This window comes from Hemibagrus wyckioides, linkage group LG12, assembly GCF_019097595.1.
Source record: "Hemibagrus wyckioides isolate EC202008001 linkage group LG12, SWU_Hwy_1.0, whole genome shotgun sequence".
NCBI classification, from domain to species: Eukaryota; Metazoa; Chordata; class Actinopteri; order Siluriformes; family Bagridae; genus Hemibagrus; species Hemibagrus wyckioides.
Genome location: NC_080721.1, coordinates 891639 through 911625, shown reverse-complemented (window position 1 = coordinate 911625; position 19987 = coordinate 891639). Strand labels below are relative to the sequence as shown.

Below are 19987 nucleotides of genomic sequence, written 5' to 3'. Positions count from 1 at the left end.
TTTAGTGATGTACAACAAACGTCAAACATATTCACATATACTATACTGAATGTAAGCGGCTAATTCTAATAATGTGGGTGTCTTCTTCTTTCATTGGATTACAACTGCAGATCAAACACCATCAGCTCTCACTAATTACTGATTATGTTGTGTCTGTATGATAGAGACATCTTCAGTCAACAGCTGTCATAATTAGCCTAACACCAAATTAGCTTAATTCCTGGTGTGCTTCCATTTATTTGTTCTAATGTCTTCTATTGTGCAATATTCTGGCCACTTATATTTAACCCTTCTGACAGACGTTCACTTTATGAATACAAAGCGGCAGGTCAGTATGAGCCTATTAATTCCGGTGTCACCTGTGTTCTCAACAAATGAGGCACTATATCCAGATGTGTGCTGCCTAAATGTTAAATGTAGATGAAAATGATAATGATAATTTTTAAGTGACAGTTTTGCATTGTTTGGCATGCTCTGGCAATTTGACATTACATGGTAATTAAATGGCTCGGGCTTGTACATTCTACATATTTGTTCAAGATATGTAGATGTAGGCAATGATAAAAATGAGAACAGTCTGAAAACATACTTGAAATAGTATTGATCTCCTTTAACCTGTCCCCATTTTGTAGTATTGCAACACTGATCTGAGAAATTCTGAATTCATATAAAAGGAAAAGGTTGTGATGACATATATATATATCCATTGCAACAATTTGCAAGTCACATAATAAGTTGAATTACCTTCCAGAACACCGAATGATAAAACAAACAAAGAAAAAAACACATCTATATCTATAAATGTATCACAGAGAAAGTCAATGAAACAATGAAGTGGTAACCTCATCGGAAAGGGATATGTCAACTTAAATCTTAATGCCGTAATCCTTAAACCCTAAAAATGTCCTCCTCCACATGATGTGTTCAATTAGCTTTATTATATATAAAATATAAAACTATAATATAAAACTAACTGCTAATATCAAATTTATGCCATTTTTGCCTTTCATGACAGGCAGTGTTTTTTATATTGAAAAATATAAAATACAGCTGAAGAAAAAATACACTGCTCACAAAAAGTTAAGGATATTCGGCTTTCGGGTGAAATTTTAGGATGCACTTAAAATGCACTATAACCTTTACAGGTGAACTTAATTTGACCTTCTCTACACTTTTGAAAGCACATGTCAAACTTGATGTTCTCTAACAAGGTGCTTAATGGCAAAATTCACAACTGGTGTTTGATCCATGAATCGACCAATAAATTTTCTGGTTCAATTAGAATTGGTATTTAAACAGTCCTCTTCATCATGCTGTTCACATTCTGACATCATGAGACCAAGACCACACCTAACAATTGAGAGCATGAGACGTCGTTGTCAAGCTGTAATTGATGGTCAAGGGCACATGACAAATTATTGAGACATTGACATCCACCACTGATGTTGGCTTTTGTTTCAATAAATTGTTTGAGATGAGGAAATCACCATTGCAGCTTCTACTTAAATGCCCTACTTTCATCATATAATATCACTCTAGCATGAACTTTTTACATTTTCCATAAATTTCACCCAAAAGCCAAATATCTTTAAGTTTTTGTGAGTAGTGTATAGCTTATAGCTGAATAATGGAAATATGTTAGCACTGAGACTCAAATGGGAAAACCTATACTGCTTTTACTTGTCTTTAATGTATTGTAAATTTACTCTCCTAAAGCATCCTAACGCAATCTAAAAAGCCTTTCAATTCCTACCTCCTGCCTCTTGTTGCTAATAAGCACCAAAGCACGCAATTAGTGAATGGATGCTTCACTAATTGCATTCATGAATGTTGCTTACGAATTTCCTGTATTAAGCATGCTATTGTGTTAGTGTTCTCAACCTGAACCTGTGTGTTTCAGGGAGGATGTGTGTGTGTGTTTAGGTATAAATAGTCTGGAATATGTTGGAGACTGACAAAGATTGGAAGATGTCTTGCTCTACTCTCTCTCTAACACTAGGCATCCTAAGCAGTTTGGTTTTTCCAGATGTTAGTACTCTCAAACTTCCACTTGCTGGCAACATCAACACAATCACAAGAAGAATATTTTTAAAGGTAAGAAAATCTTTGCATAGACTATTAGAAAAAAGTATAAAAAAAGAAGAGAAGTGGGTCTTGTGTGCATTTTAGACTCAAATGCTACATGTATACTTCATAAAGTTATCAAAAACCAATATCTGTGATACTGATGTTGGAATAGAACCATTTTAAATTATTTATATTGATTGACTTTAGTAAATTAGCTAACTTGCTTTTATGATAACATCTGTGTGTGGATTTGTATGATTGAGAAATTTGAAATGGTTTTGTTTTTATGAAAAATACAGTATTCAGAGTAATTTACAAGTCAGACTTACAAACAACAGTAGTGGTAAGAAACAGTGATGGATTCTGACAGTGTTTAAAGTATGTAAAAGCTAGACTGTTTCCATCCATCGTCTAATATTAACAAGGCATTCATACCCATAGAACTGACGCTTTTCTGTTTTTCAGCTCATTCTGTGTAAACCAATCAATTCACAGAGATCACACTTTTTTCTACTTAAATGTTTGATGTGAACATTACTGATTAAGCTCTTGAAGCTCTTAACCTATATCTGCATAAGGTTATGCATACACTGCTGCCATGTGATTGGCTAATTGAATAACTGCATGCATGTGTAGCTATTTAAGTGGTCCTATTAAAGTGGATGGCAATTAGCCTAGGTCAATAATTAATAAAGAATTAATAAAGAACAATAAAGAATGCAAAAATTTCTTCAAAGAAATATATCAGTGACCCTTTGTACATTAAAAATATGGGTCATGTTGTAGGTTTAAAATTGCTGATTTGTTGCACTGCACTGTATCAGATAACTCAGCCTAGCTCATGTTATTAGTGGATAGAAGTCTTGAGCACGTATTATTTGGATGTTGGTTCATTCTCAGATATTAATATGTCACTGTTCTGAGAGTATAAAGCACTGCACTGCTGCTAACATGAATTACATGAATTATTAATTTGGCACAGGTATTGGCATCTTGGGGATGTTTTATACATTTTTTAACTACCATAGTAGTGATTTGGCAATTACTTAGAAAGTGTAAACTGCAGTAATAAACATAGCATAGATATATCTGTATAAGTATCCGGAAAAGTTGAAAAAGTACTTGAAAAATTGTCTAACCACTAGGACAAACTACTACAAACTATATGACTGGAACTGGTCATTTTAAGATAAACACTAACATAAATGTGTATATATTACCTGATAGAAACACTCACTGACTGTCTTGGTCTGACCTAGTTCACCTGTGATTGGATAGATAAATTCACTGGCTGTCAAAAGAATGGTGTTTTACATCATAAAGGAGGCTTGCTGCTATTATAAAGTAATTGAAATTACTCTAGAATGTTGTAAAGCACAGTGCATAATAGAGCATTGTCAAAAGGATAGAACAGATAAAAATATATATTATATTATATTATATTATATTATATTATATTATATTATATTATATTATATTATATTATATTATATTATATTATATTATATTATATTATATTATATTATATTACATCATATCATATTATATTATACATTTTGCTGTGGTATATTAAATTATATACCACAGCAAAATGTAACCCTTTTAGACTTCCATGTCACTGCTTTGTTATATTATGTTATATTATGTTATATTATGTTATGCTTCAATGGATAAAAAGGCTATGCCCTGTTAAAATGGCAGGCTTTTGTGATTTAAAAAACTTAAAAGATAATTCATGCCATAATTGTTTCCACCCTCAAAATAAAATTACAATGTATAAAAATTAAGTGGAAACTAGAAACGTTTTATCTAAAAAGTTTTAGGAAAAATAAAAAAAGTTACAGTAACCTAGTTGCATAAGTGTGCATACCTCTAAACTATGTTGACATGCCTTTTGGTTTTACTACACCACCTAGTCATTTTGGGGAACAGTCTATCATTGTGGCACATCTTGAACTGGCAAAACTTTCGTATTGTGTCTTTTTTTTTAAAACATTCTAAATCCAACAAATTAAAGGCTACATCAGGTAATCCCAGAAATTAAGTTGGATTTATTCCTGATGGAGTGTTTTTTTTTTTTTTCACATCACAAAAGCCTGCCATTAGTGTGGAGATTTTTTTAATCTGTTGTATGTTATGTCATTTGTTTTTTGTTCACTTGTGCCCAAGTGTGCACAATGACAAACATGGTCACCTTACACTAACAGGGTAAACTAAACAAACACAAACATTACTTATTGTCCCACAATACTCACTTTGTGTGTCCACAACTTTAAAGAGCAATGAAGATCTTCCCCGTAGTCTGGAAATGGAGGACTCCACGATGACTATGGCTCCAACTAGCAGCGGCAAAATAAACTCACCTACCATCCTTCGCCTTCATCCACTCTTGGCAAATTCAGCACACGCTCATGCAAACTTGCCGCTCCGCTTTGGTCGTGACTCTGCACACATGCAACGGGTGCCTAAGTCCTCCATCAACCTACCGCAGAGGTTTGGTCGCTCAAGAACCAACAAGCCTACCTTTGGCCTGCAATGTACAATGTGCCGCCGTACTGAGAATCCACCTTCAGCCACACTTCCACAGAGATTTGGCAGACGAAACCTTCTGTTCGGGGATCCTTTTCATGCAGGAGCTATGTTTGCTCGCACCCTTGAGATGCCATCAATTAAAGACAGGTAAGGTTCTCTTGTTAGCAGTCAAATATTTCTATTTAAAAAAAAATACAATAAAAAAAAACTTTAGAAAGTTGTTAAAACTTAAACAATTTTTTAACTAACCCTGATGGTACCTACAGTCCTCTGCCTAGATCTTGTTCTGGTGACATCAGCCATGTTGTGCCTGTACCCACTTGGCCATTGTTTGTGCATGTAAACTAGGTCCGCACAGTTGTAGGTTGTTAAATTTTTTACATTTTAGATTTTCTAGGCCTTTGGCAAACTGGTATCTACCTCTGCCTTTCCATTATAGGTAAAAACAAACCATAGCAGATGAATTTATTAAGAGCAAAGTAAACAGAAACACCAGCAAAAAGATTTAAAAAAAAAGTCTAAAAGGACCTTTGGGAACTTAAAGTTCTCAAGACTTCATCACAATTTTGTATCTTACCTGTTCGATTTAGCAAAGTGCTTTCATGATTCAAAATTCAGCAACACCAACAGAGACCTACTCACTAGGCCTCATTACTCACTCAAATATCTAAACGTATTGTTTTGTTGAGCTCCATGTCAGAAATTATATTTTGCAATATGTTACACAGGCAAAATCAATCCTGGTAAATTCAGCCATTTGACATCAGTACCTTCATATAAAATAATTTGTAGTTAGAATTCTTTGGACATGTACTGTATACTTCACAGTCCTGCAGACCTTGGAGTTAAATGCACAAATGGGGACCATGTGACCACAAGCAGCTATGGTTGACACTGACCAATGAAAGCTTTCTCTGTTTCCTATAATAAATAAACATTATTATATTACAAATGTAATATTACTTTGATTTACATCTCCTAAAATCTATTTAATAATTGTATAATAAACAGGGCACTAAAAATGTGCATTGACAAATACTGCAAGCATCTCTGCCTTAAAATCTTATTTGTTCTGTCTGTGCTTCATTGCCTCCAAAAATACACTGATTACAAACAGCATACAGTATAGTGCCTTATATACACAGCTCACAAACATGCCTTACTATTTACAAAAAAAGAAAAGAAAAGAAAAAACAGCAAAAAAAGCTCAAATATGCTCAATAGCTAAAAAAAGCTCTCAGTTGTCATTGAAAACAGGCAGTTCTGGTTCATATGTTCCACAATAAAGTATAATAAACACAAACATTTGTTAAGGATTTGAAACTCACTTGTGTGTACTTTTTATTTCAAATCTAAATAAATATATTATGGTTTCTCTAGAAATGCATCACAATTGATGTTCTATATCTAACTGTTATTTAATCTCTCCCACAGGACACCAGACCATGACTACATGACTGAAACTGTTGAAAAGGAAGATAAAGCTTTAAAGAGTAACATACACTAATTTACAAATCAAAGGAAATCTAAAACTGACAAATGTGTCTGAAAAATTCTGTGATTGTTTAATCTGTTTTCTTAAAGTCTATATATATTTGAACATATACAGTGAGGGAAAAAAATATTTGATCCCCTACTGATTTTGTACGTTTGCCCACTGACAAAGAAATGACCAGTCTGTAATTTTAATGGTAGGTTTATCTGAACAGTGAGAGACAGAATAACAACAAAAAAATCCAGAAAAACACATTTCAAAAAAGTTCTACATTGATTTGCATTTTATTGAGTGAAATAAGTATTTGACCCCTTTGCAAAACATGACTTAGTACTTGGTGGCAAACCCTTGTTGGCAATCACAGACATCAGACATTTCTTGTAGTTGGCCACCAGGTTTGCACACATCTCACATCTCAAGGAATTTGGGCCCACTCCTCTTTGCAGATCCTCTCCAAGTCATTAAGGTTTTGTGGCTGACCCTTCAGCTCCCTCCTCAGATTTTCTATGGGATTAAGGTCTGGAGACTGGCTAGTGCTTCTTTTTGAACCACTCCTTTGTTGCCTTTGCCGTGTGTTTTGGGTCATTGTCATCCACGACCCATTTTCAATGCAAGGAGGGAGGTTCTCATCCAAGATTTAACGGTACATGGCCCCGTCCATCAATGGTCATAGGCAGCCTCCTCCTCCAAACACGGCGAGTTGAGTTGATGCCAAAGAGCTGGATTTTGGTCTCATTTGACCACTTTGTCCTCTGAATCATTCAGATAAGTTTAATTTGCCTTTATTTGTCACATATACATTACAGCACAGTGAATTTTCTTCACATATCCCCTCTTTGGAGGTTGGGTCAGCCATGATACACCACCCCTGGAGCAGAGAGGGTTAAGGGCCTTGCTCAAGGGCCCAACAGTGGCAACTTGGCAGTACTGGGGCTTGAAAACCCAATCTTCTGATCAACGACCCAGAGCCTTAACCACTTGAGCCACCACTGCCCTATGATGTCCAGATGTTCACTGGCAAACTTCAGATGGTCCTGTACATGTGCTTTCTTTAGCAGGGGGACCTTGTGGGCGCTACTGGATTTCAGTCTTTCACGGTGTAGTGTGTTACCAATTGTTTTCTTGGTGACTGTGGTCCCAGCAGCCTTGAGATCATTGACAAAATCCTCCAGTGTAATTCTGGGCTGATTCCTCGCCATTCTCATGATCATTGAAACTCCATGAGGTGAGATCTTGCATGGAGCCCCAGACCGAGGAAGATTGACAGTCCTTTTGTGTTTCTTCCATTTGGGAATAAACGCACCAACTGTTGTCACCTTCTCACCAAGCTGCTTGGCGATGGTCTTGTAGCTCATTCCAGCCTTGTGTAGGTCTACAATCTTGTCCCTGACATCCATGGACAGCTCTTTGGTCTTGACCATGATGGAGAGTTTGGAATCTGATTGATTGCTTCCTTCTGTGGACAGGTGTCTTTCATACAGGTAACGAGCTGAGATTAAGAGCACTCCCCGAGAGTGCTCCTACTGTAATCTCAGCTCATTACCTGTATAAAAGACACCTGGGAGCCAGAAATCTTTCTGATTGATAGGGGTCAAATACTTATTTCACTCATTAAAATGCAAATCAATGTAGAACTTTTCTGAAATGCATTTTTCTGGATTTTTTGTTGTTATTCTGTCTCTCACTGTTCAAATACACCTACCATTAAAATTACAGACTGATCATTTCTTTGTCAGTGGGCAAACATACAAAATCAGCAGGGGATCAAATCATTTTTTCCCTCACTGTATCTGTCCACTTGTAATGTGATGAAAAGTTATTTTAGAAATGTCCTCTTTAGTTCAAATTTTATTTGTCAGATACATAATCATACACAGTACAGCATGTTAAATGCTTGTTTATGTCTGTCCTTGATATGAAAAAAAGAGACATTTAACACTAAGGTAAAAAATATATATAAATAAGTTTACAATAAAATAAAATAGAACTGATGGCTAAAACATATTTGTGGGCATTTGTATATGTAGCTCCCAGCACCATGGACAGTGCCATAATACACTCAATAATTAGAAATAAGTAAATAAGTAATTAGATAATTACAAAAATGTAAACATTTCTGGCAAAACATTAGTAAGCAGTGTTTTTTAGATCATACTTACATACACACATTTTATAGGGCTTAAATAACAGCTGTATGGTCCTCACCAACTTCTACAAACAAACAGATAACACCAAAGATTTAAATATGTAAAAAATAAACAACCATTTAGAAAAACAGTGGGATCTAACATGAACACTTTTTCTACATCCACAGTCTTTAAGAGAGTAATTAGCAGCCAGCTGTTACTGATGAAATGCAAATGATTTGTTAATCATTAAGAAGTATAACTATCACTATAAAAGCTGAACTTTTATTTTCTGGATGTGTATGTCTACATCATGGCAAAAATATCACCCATGACAGGCAATTGTTGCTACTCATCAGTCTAGGAAGGGTTATAAAGCCATTTCCTAACAATTTGAAACTCACTGTTTATGGTAAAAAGGATTCAAGACAATTGGCAGTATTCCTGTGAGTCCCAGTGAAGGTCAGATCTTTTCAGTTTGTCTCAGACAATGCCCGATTATTTAAACACAGAGATATAACAAAAACCCAAGAGCTACACCACTGACCTACAGGCTTGTTTATGTTCATTACAGCACAATCATAAAAAGAATAAACATATATGGATTTCAAGGAATGGTAGCTAGGAATAAATCCCCTTCTATCCAAAAAGAATATGGCAGCATGACTTCATTGCATCAAAAATAAAACCACAATAAAATATACACAATATATGCAATGTATTTTGGATGGATAATACCTATGTGGAGATGGTTATCATACAAAGTTTGGCAAAAATCAAACATAGCATGTCAGTACAAACACATCATTCTAACTGTCAAGGATGTTGCTGGAAGGGTGATGATCTGGGCTTGTTTTTGAGAAAACTTTGACAAATTTGAGGCCATCTCAGCTTAAGTTGGATTGAAACTGTTTCATGCAAAAGGACAGTGAGCCTAAGAACACTGCAAAAGCAAGATGTGAATGTCTAACAAAACTATAGCCAAAAGTCCAGACTTTATCCCAATTGCGATGTGTATAGTGGGATCTTAAAAAGAACATATATACAGTTTGCCAGAATTTCTCCAAAACAATGTGAACAGGTTAAACTTCTACAAAAAACATTTACTTCAGGTTATTTGTGGTTAACCCTTAGGAGTCGGCCAACCCCCGGGAACACTTGCACTTTTTTGGGAACACTTTTTTCTGGTAACCGTGAAAAGAACTTAAAATGCCCCGTCATTTTTGATCAGTGTAGTACATCATTTGAATCTGTAAAGGGTCTGCTTTTATTTATGTACACTCACATTATCCACAAAACATTGTGCTTTTGTAAAATATAGGAAATAAACAGGGTGCGCTTTCAGCCGTCTCAGTCTCCGCGAAAATATTTTTGAAACGCGTCACTAAAATGAACTGAAACTCCGTGAATACTGCACACACACACACACACGAGAAATATATCTATAGAAAGCTTAAAGGGTCTACTTTTAAATGATGCAATTATCACATCGAAAACAAACATTCTCAGTTTATGTAATCCGTGTGAAACCAAGGAGAGGCACAGAATTTCTGTCGCACTTCATTATGTGATAATAACCTGAGGCAGGACACGCCCACACGCTGTTCACAGGGAAAACAGTCTGGGTAATCTACATACAAGGCCACGCCCCCCGGACACCGGCTTGCTGTCGCAGTTTTACCCTGCATGTATGTTTTTGGACAGTTTTTTAAATATATATGTATATATACACTTTTTATTTATCTTGAACTGTTCCTGGGATTCTTGCAAGTGAATCTTGAGTTATTCTAAATTAATTACAAACAAAGAAATATGTTTTTGTCCTCAAACTATTTTCTTGTAGCACTTTCCTCAGTCACATACCTGACTGAAAGGGGTAATTATGCAGGTCTTTGTCTTCTCTGTTGTGAATTACAGCATTATTCATGATCATTCACACCTCCTCTCAAATTTAAATGAATGTATTGTTTTCTGTGAATAAGTGAGCAGGATGATTGTCACATCATTTCGAAGTAAAAACTCCAGGCTACAAGATCCAGGTCACAAACGTCTTGTACACAAATGTTATGAATGTGTTTTGTGGTCTTATTTCAGTGACTTATTTTTTTGTTGTTTTCAATAATCACACATAACTCTTATTTTCTCCAACATACAAACTTGTACATACATGCTGCTCATATATTACTGTAGCCCAGTTTGTGCTGAATACAGTGTAATCAGACTTTAGCCATTTATATGTTTATAAGTAACTGAAAAATACACAAATGTCAGGACATGTCAGAACTTCTTCAGGGCCCCAAAACAGACTCCTATGGGTTAAAGGTGGTTATACATGTTACTGAATTAAAGAGTGTACTTGCTTTAATTTTGATGTCACCTAAGGTAATTTGTTTGTCTATAGGACTTTGTGGGGACCAAACATTTTTATTTAGGCCCTGATAAAAAACAACTGGAGACTGCAGTCATTTCCCATGATATACTAATATATATAGCCAATGGTTTGGTAGTATGTAGGGAAAATCTTCAACCTCCCAGTGTTGTATGGAAATTGTGCTCTCTCAGCAAATGTTTTTAAAGCAGAAAATATCCATACAGAAAACTGCCGTTACCTAACACCAAACAATAATAGATAAATAGATTATCATATTAATCACTGTACTACTTAAAACTAGGGTTGAATTTACGTACTTTACTAAAAATTCTACTTATGGCTGTTGATTTTATATAGTTTTAAGAACTGAAATACAAATAGCATAATTGCTGTCACTATTTTGTATTTCCTAAGAAAATTTAACACTATATCTTCATACAAAACACAACCGATACATGCAGATAGAACATCATTTTTAAGATATATTCCAAACCATATTTGGAACACTGGTACAAAGTTTAAACTAATTTAAATTCACAATTATACATGTAAGTATATTGCCCAAATGTTATTGCAGATGTTGAGAAACAATGGTTTTCATCTAAAAAGGCTAGAATGTTTATATTCTTGAAAACCTGTGCTTTTTGCCAGAGTAAGAGCTTCTGTATTTAGTGCTTCATGTACAGCATATTGTGTGTATTGTAGGTTGTGTTATATGAAATGTTTTATATACTATGTCATTGGACTGTAAACAACGTTAAAACTAGATTGATTGGTGCTGAAATGCTGAAATTATTAGGTGTGATTGGTAAAAGATGTACACCATTCACAAATGTTTATAGCCCTTTGTTTTCTACCTATCTTTTCTTTAGGAAATAGATTTGAGCTGATTGCCTGAATGACTGGGCCATTCCAAAATTTTGTTCTTCTTCTTCAGAAATTGTTCTTTTCTCCACTTGTTGATGATGGCCTTCTCTGGTATATATAATATTTTGGACTTTTGTTTGAGTGGGACATTCGTACCACTCTCCTGAGCAATACCTTATGACAATACGATCACATACATGTTTGTAAGCTGTTCATGGAACATGGCTTTAGCAGTCAGATAAAAGTCAGATGATATCAAGAAAATCCTATAGAAACAGCTGATCTTTAATCAGAATTATTTAATTAATGCAAGCTGTATGATAATTGCTGATATGATAATTACTTTCAAATTTGAACTTAATTGGATAATTTGGAGAACAGTCACATTTACATTTCTGGCAACTGGCAGATGCCCTTATCTGGAGTGACTTACATTTTTATCTTTTATTTTTTATACAAGTGAGCAATTGGCCAGCTCGATTAACCTAGGATTTGAACTGTCAGCCTTCCAACAAGTAGTCCAATGCCCCATCATAAGAGTATGCACAACCAGGTTACTGTTTTTTCCCAACCCTGCTCTGAACATGTAGGTGTCTGTAAAACATAAATGCATGCATTAAATTATCTTGCTTGGTCCGGCATATTGTTTGATCCTGCCCAAGACATGTTCTGACAAACGTTATTTGCTAACATTCATGTGCGTTTCCAGAAGCTATTCATAGGCACACTCTTAAATCTGTCATTAAAGCACTGGTAAAATTCTGCACTATGTTTGGCATGCCTAAATGTAGATAGATTCATTGTGTCTCTAACTTCACGTCGCAGTTGATAACATAAAAGAATGATATGATGATAAGTGTTAGGTTTAACACATGAGATTGTTTTGATGATTTTACAATTGTATGAAGTTTATATTATTTATTGCAAGTGCCAGATTTGCTGGACCATGGATTTATGCTGCTGGCACCAAATTCTGACCTTACCAGAAATTGTGATTCATCAGACTAGGCTATATTTTTCCAGTCTTTATTTGTCCAGGTTTGGTGAGTCTGTGCTCACAGCAACCTCAATTTTGTGTTTCTTGGCTGACAGAAGAATAGCCCAACATAGTATTCTCTCACTGGATGTTTTTTTTCTTTTAAATTGCTGTCGTCCATAAAAATCCCAGGAGATCAGCAGTTCAAGAAATACTTATAACAGCTCACCTGGCACAGGAAGAAGAGGCAAACTCAACACAAAGAGGCCAGGGGTGGGAATCAAGCCCCCACCCCAGAGGTGCAAGTAAAAAACATGCCACTGTGCCTCCAAATTCCATGGCATTCTGAGCCGAAGCTGAACTCTGTAAGAATGATCCAACCAGAATGTCAACCATTACTGATGCCATTTAAAAGCATTAGATGGTCTCGAGCCAATTAGCCAGCATGCATAAAATGATGCAGAGACAAGTCAAGAGCTTTAATATTCCCATCAAAAATCTGCTGATCTCCTGGGAGTTTCACATACAACAGTTTACACAGAATGGTGCAAAAACCAAAACATTCTGTGTGTGGAGTCTGTAGGCTGAAAAACAGTGTTGACAGATCATGAATGAGAATGGCCAGACAGGACTGAGCTTAAAGAAAGCACATCTTTGATGTTTTGACATGTTAAAACATTTTATGTATCTATAAAAGATATTCACTGCCATCAGATATCAGCAGGATTCACAGAACAGTTTGTATAAGAAGTCTTCATTGATGAACATGAACAATGCAGCTATTGTTCTTAAAAAACAAAAAAAACAAAACAAAACTATATGCTGAACTTAATAATAATAATAATAAATAGTAGAAAATGTTATTTGTGCACACATTCTTTTTTATCAAGAAAAAAGATGCCTATATCTAAACATTTGCATTTAAATCCTGTATGAAAACACCCTTTTAATAGGAAATAAAAATCAGGCCTTTTCAACATAACCATACCTGATATAATCGTAAAAGCATAGCTCAGTAACAGCTTAGCATCATTTGTGATTTGCAAAATAGGCCTTTGTTTGTAGAGGAGGAAACTGTATTGCATATGTAAAGTTTTTAAAACTGTGCATTATATATATATATATATATATATATATATATATATATATATAAAATAATTATACAAATTATTAACAGTCATCCACTAAAAGTAACTGGCGGATCACGTTCCAATAAGTTGTTGTGCTGGTGTCTGGGTGTTACTAAGGAATTGTAGGGAAAAAATTGTTCAGCAATAAAATATTTAAGTTTGTATTAAACCTGGATTTACACAAATAGAATTCAATATAAACTATTGTCTCCAAATCAAATATAAGCTTTATTCTGTATTTCAGCATTTGATCATCATGTTTCAGCTGGCTGCAGAACTAAATATTTTATTCAACAGCTTATGCTTGTGATACAGTCTTTTTATGCAAGAATTTACTTAGATGGCACTTCATGATTTGGCCATTTTATTGATAAAAATGCTAATCAGAAACCATCTCATATCATACTCAATATCTTTCTCTTTCTCTCTCTGTCTTTCTCTGTGGAGCTATACACCCCACTCCTGAGCTCCCAGTGTTTGCCAGTTTCCAGTGTGACCACTGCCCTACCCCTGGTCAGAGTCTCGTCGCTTGTTGGTGCCCACTGATGCTGTGGATGGATCTGTGTGGACCAGGAGACAGCCATGGACAGAGACACTTGGGGACTTTCACACCATCACAGATCTGTCATTACATCTGTCAGCTTGTGACAGAAAAGAATTAGTGTCTATAATGACCTCAGAAACTACACTGACCTAATAGTTCCTCATGGGTCATTGATTGCTGTTGAAGAAAGGACATTAATCAGTTACAGTTACGTTATTTACTGTTTAGTGTCACCCAAATGAGGATGGGTTCCCTTCTGAGCCTGGTTCCTCTCAAGGTTTCTTCCTCATATCATCTCAGAGAGTTTTTCCTTGCCACCATCACCACAGGCTTGCTCATTAGGGATAAAATAGTTTAATAATTAAATTTAATAATTTATTCTTATTTCTAGTTATTTAGTTATTTTTTATTTTCATTTTCCCCTCCCCTTTCTCTGTTTTTCTTCTTTTGTAAAGCTGCATTGAGACAATGTTCATCGTGAAAGGCGCTATACAAAATAAATTGAATTGAATTGAAATGAATCTCCTTTGCATGTCTTACCATGCACTCTTCAGGTAATTCTGCAGGATTTTGATACGATTTACATCCAGGCTCTAACTGGACCATTCCAAAACACTGATCTTCTTCTGATGAAGCCATTCCTTTGTTAACTTGGTCATTGGTCATTATCATGCTGGAAAGTAAAATTATCTTCATCTTCAGCTGTCTAACTGATGCCTGTAAACATAAACATAAAGCTGGCAGCTGAATGAGAATGGATGGATGGATGAGGTTGCTGTGCTTCAGGCATAGACTCCACTTGGCAATAGGTAAGTTTTAGTTTTATTTTTCTCTCTCAAACAAATTCATGTGTGCTTTTCACATGAATGTATTTGGTTGCTATTTTATATTAAAGGTGGAAAATATCAAAACTTAACCTGCAATTAAACACTGTAATTATTCACTGTACATACACTCTGATCAGTGAAGAAAACCTGATTATGTGATATGTTATTAAGAGGCTGTAAATTATTCTCACAGCTGAACAGCATCTCCTTCGTGTTCTTGGCACTGTATCAGAGGTGTGTGTGTCCTGGTTTGTGTGCATGCGGTGGTTGGAATAGATCTTCAGTGTGCATTAAGTTGGAGTACAGGGGGTTGATACCCACACCACCAGCCACCAAAAGCAGGTCCATTGTATAATCAAAATAAAAATCCCCTCCAAATCACACTTCCATGTGTGAGGCTAATGCACACTGAGGTTGGGAGAGAGAAAAAGGCAGCTCAATCAATACAGTTTCTCCATACATTACATCAAAAAAGGGCTGGGCTGTTAAAGAGAAATCTAATTTCTAATTTTTGAATGTAATAAATATTTTTTTTTAAAGTGTTTTAAAAAACAGCTGAAATCTATACCTATTAACCTATACCACTTATCTAAATCTATATAAATCAATCTATAAATCTATATAAATCACATATCAACAGTTAATACTCAATGATCGCTAGCTCTGTTCCTGTAGATATTCCCACAAAATGATTTAAATATTAAATTATTTAATTATTTCAATTTAAATATCTAGGATTCTACAGTATGTACACATTTTGTATGTGTGTGTTATTTTTTCTGGATTTTTCTTTTTGTATCATTGTAAATATTCTATTGTTAATCAATCACTCAAATTAGTTAGACAATTAATTAAAAATAGAAATCTGATGCATCGCCAGCCATACAGAAATATGCTTCAGTGTCTAAACTTTTATGGCATGTAAGCCTGCTTACCCAGCAGATGCAGACCCTAATGCAGATCCTAATCCCTTAAGTTCAAAGCCCCTTTTCTGTTGAAGCTTGGTCAAACAGCCTGCTTGAGACATAAAATAAACAGTGACTGCACACCAACTCCAGCTAATGACAAAGCCAGGACCATAAGGATAAAGAAGGATAGAGCAGACCACACTGCCCTCGAACGGAAGCCATGCACATTAAAGGACAGTGCATTAACCTGCAATCACATCAGAATGGGGCTGTCTTATTTCCCTCAGTCACAACAGTTAGAGATAAATCACACAACACAGACAATGGTAGCAGCCCCTACCACACAAACCACCCACCCACCCACAAACACACCCACACACCCACCTGCACACACCCACCCACCCACACACACACACACACACACACATCCGACAGCACAGAACAAATAAGGCTGCATAAATAACATGAAAAGTACATGAAAATAACGTTCTTCATAACCCCGTGGAATTCTACATAAAACTGTCTCAATATCTCAATATAAACATAAGACACAGTGTGATAAAATGAAGAAATCATTTTCACCTGAATAATCAAACATTTGTGTCCATAAAGAGGATAAATGGAGTGTGGGAAGACAGATTAAAAAATTGTTTGTTTGAGTATGAATATAGTAACCTCATATTTTTTATTTACTTTTTTTTTTTTTTACCTCTTGTACACTTTTCTACTTTGTTAACACAAATGGTTTGACCTTAGAACAGAAAACTTTTCATTAGTTCCATGCAAACAGTTCAATCTGTTCTCAATTCTTCAAATATTTCACAAAGTTACCATACATCCTTCATATTACATTCTCTTAAAAGGTTTTTGGTAAATGTTTTTTTTTTTTTCCATTTTAGGCTGAATAATCTGCTGAAGATCCAGTGCTAGCATTGGACCTCTGTATGTACCTACTCTCTGTCATATTGTACTATTATTCATTGTACATATATTTACATGTTGCACTGCAGTTGTTCATTTGCATAATTCTACTATTTGCACTATTAGTAATAGTCATTTCTACTATTATTTAAGCCAGTTGATTATTAGAGAACCCTTCTGCAATTGTGCTAGAACAAACTGTTGTATTGATTAAAGGAGCAATAAAAGTGCCCTTTTTGTTAGTTTTGTATCTGTAGCATCAGGAGTTGTGGGTTTGTTGACAAGTTCATAATGGCCAGAAAGGTAACTGTGGGTATATTGCTGCTCTGCAAACATGTTTTACAAAATAACCAAAGCACTTTAGCAAAACCATTTATGTCATTGAAAACACAGTGATCAAAATTTGAGAACAGTAACCACTGTAGCAAAAGAAGATTACAACTAGAATTTTAAAGGATTACAGCTGTCAAAAATTAGTATGAAGTGTAGCGGCTCTTTCTCTGAATGACTTTTGCAGCTGCAGGACTGCGCTAGTTTCCTGCACTGCTCTGGTGTGATCTTTCCTGTCAGACTGGTGAAAGTTCGAACCCAAAGTGCACAAAGAAGTCAGCGAAAGGTGGAGGAGGAAGTGTCATGGCTTGGGTATGTTTCCTGCAGCAGGAGTTCTCATTTTAATTCTAATTTTGATCGCAACTGATATATACAATAAAAAACATTTTAAACATTATGAAGTAGAGCTTATTGCACTTTATTTTACTTTTATTGGACTGTACTAAATATCATGCAAAAATGCTTCAATGCTTCAAAAATGTGTAACTAGGAACTATTTTAGGAGTGTTGCTAACTTTCTTCTTTCAGTACATGAAATGTTTTTTTACATACTCCATGTGAATTTTCAGATTAATAAGATTAATAAGAATAAGAATTATCAGATTAATAAGAATTTTCAGATTATTATTACATAATAATATGTAATATACAAATCCATTGGCAACAATAGTCAAGCATTTACTTACTGGCCACTTTAATATCTACACATACATCATCTATGACATTAAAACCACTGAAGAGTGAACACTGATTATCTCATTACAGTGGCACCTTTTCAATAGGGCAGGAGACATTAGGCAGCATGTGAACAGTCAGTTCTTGAAACTGATGTGTTGAAAGCAGGAAAATGGGCAAGTTGTGATGTCTAGATGGCTGGGTCAGGGCATCTCATCTCATATCATCTTATCTCATCTTTCAGTAAGAATCTACTTCATCATGTTTTTCAGGAGTTTTATAAAGTTACTCCCATGCAGTGTTGGGTAGGTTACTTTGGAAATGTAATAGGTTACAGATTACAGGTTCCTCTGTTTAAAATGTAATAAGTCGTGTAACTTTTCACTTACTTTATAAAAGTAAAGTAACTGATTACATTTAATTACTTTTTGATTACTTTTAAGTTTCTAATGGATATTGTCAACTAAATCATTTCCAAACATTTATCCCAGGCAGGGTTAACCTTACAGTAGAACTCAACTCTGTTTACTGTTAGAATTTTAAATCTTTCATCACTTGAATTAAGATTATATTAATTCAATTTTAACCACAGCCACAAAACCAGACTTCAGAACAAAAACGGTTTAATACTGTTTTAGGAATCAGATCTTTGCATAGCTATGACAGGACACACTGGCAGTAACAATGCCTTGGAAAAAAAAAAATCTGTAAAGAGTCATCATAATGTACACTACAGCGCTAAAATAACTGAGTTATATTAGATCTGACACCAACACATTTACAAGGAGGAAAAGTGTGAGATATAGATAGATATATATATATATACATTTGATATATATTTACTGTCAAAGGTTCAGAAATAGAAGTGTGCTTGGTAAAGGGAGCTAGGGACGATTTTAGGATTTTCATTTAAGGGGGGGCTCAGCCCCCAATGAGGGTATAATAGTAAAAATAAATAAATAAATAAATAAATAAATAAAATAAAGGTTTCACTAACAGGGTAGGATGGTAAACTTAATGCAGCATTCCACTGTACTGCATAGATGTGTATAACATTTGAGTACTGAACAAGACAAATACGAGTCTTCCTGATCACACTCACACACACACACACACACACACACATACACACACACACACACACATACACATACACACATACACACACATACACATACACACACACACACACACACACGCGCTGAAAGAGGGGTAGGAGCCGAAGAGCCGCCGTGTTCATATGAAATGTAAAGTGGACTGAGGAGGTCACTTATTCGTGTACAGTTTATGGAGAATCGCAGAATTTTAGTGGGGCTTTAAAATGGCCTAGCGACACCCATGACTAGCAGACTAGCTAATTTGTTGTGAATGTTATGAATACAGGTCTTGAGTACACTGTGGGCTCGATGAATGCGCAGGCGCGTTTTAGTGGATTTTTTCCACAGAGCAGCTTCAGTAAATCAACTGACCACTCCGTCACTTTTTATTATACAGAAATGAGGAATATATCATTCCAAACTAAAGGGTCTGTTTTTATTTCTGTACACTCACAATAATGACAAAAATTTTACATTTTAAATATATTATAAAATAAAGAAAGGCTAGGTTCCATACCTGCAGATGCTTCCTCAGGTTCAACATTGAAGCCTTTGATGCTGAAAGCATTTTAACAGCCGGGAAACTAATTTTGCACTAAACTGTTATATTTGCCCCTCATTGGATTTCAGGATGAAATTATTTTTAAATTTCCAGGACTGAAATACATTTTTATCACTCGCCATGGTGGTCACTCTCAGACCTAAATCAGACTCTATTGACCTAAAGCTTTCAGCGGCAATGTGGATTAATGTAATTGGCAGACGCTCCGCAAATTCAAACCAGAGAACCAATCAGAATCATCAGAAAGCACCGCTTTAACAAACTCAAACAACAAATTAATATTTATTCAACATATATTTTTTTTAAAGAAAATATTCAGATGTAACTCCATTTGTAATCTTTAACATTTTCATAAGTAACTGTAATTTTAATTACACATTTTTCTAAATAACTGTAACGAGTTACTGTTACATTTATTTTGTAATTAAGTTACGTAACGCCATTACATGTAACTAGTTACTCCCCAACACTGCTCCCATGTTATGCTCTTTTTATTTAGTGGACCTTGGAATTCTCAGTATCTGTAAATACTGGCGGGGTTCATAAGGTACTGTCCCAT

The 19987-nt window shown here is 35.2% G+C and overlaps 2 protein-coding genes across 2 annotated transcripts in view; one reads left to right on the top strand and one right to left on the bottom strand.

The window, feature by feature from the left end:
- s100u (S100 calcium binding protein U) overlaps nt 1-19987 on the bottom strand; it is a 282508-nt gene that overhangs the window by 169199 nt on the left and 93322 nt on the right. The gene's annotated exons all lie outside the window — the stretch shown is intronic.
- Nucleotides 1969-7787, top strand: npvf (neuropeptide VF precursor). Its single transcript, XM_058405222.1, has 3 exons — nt 1969-2094; nt 4346-4746; nt 6034-7787. Exons 1-3 carry the CDS (start codon nt 1969-1971, stop codon nt 6104-6106), a joined length of 600 nt encoding a protein of 199 aa, XP_058261205.1. The 3' UTR covers nt 6107-7787.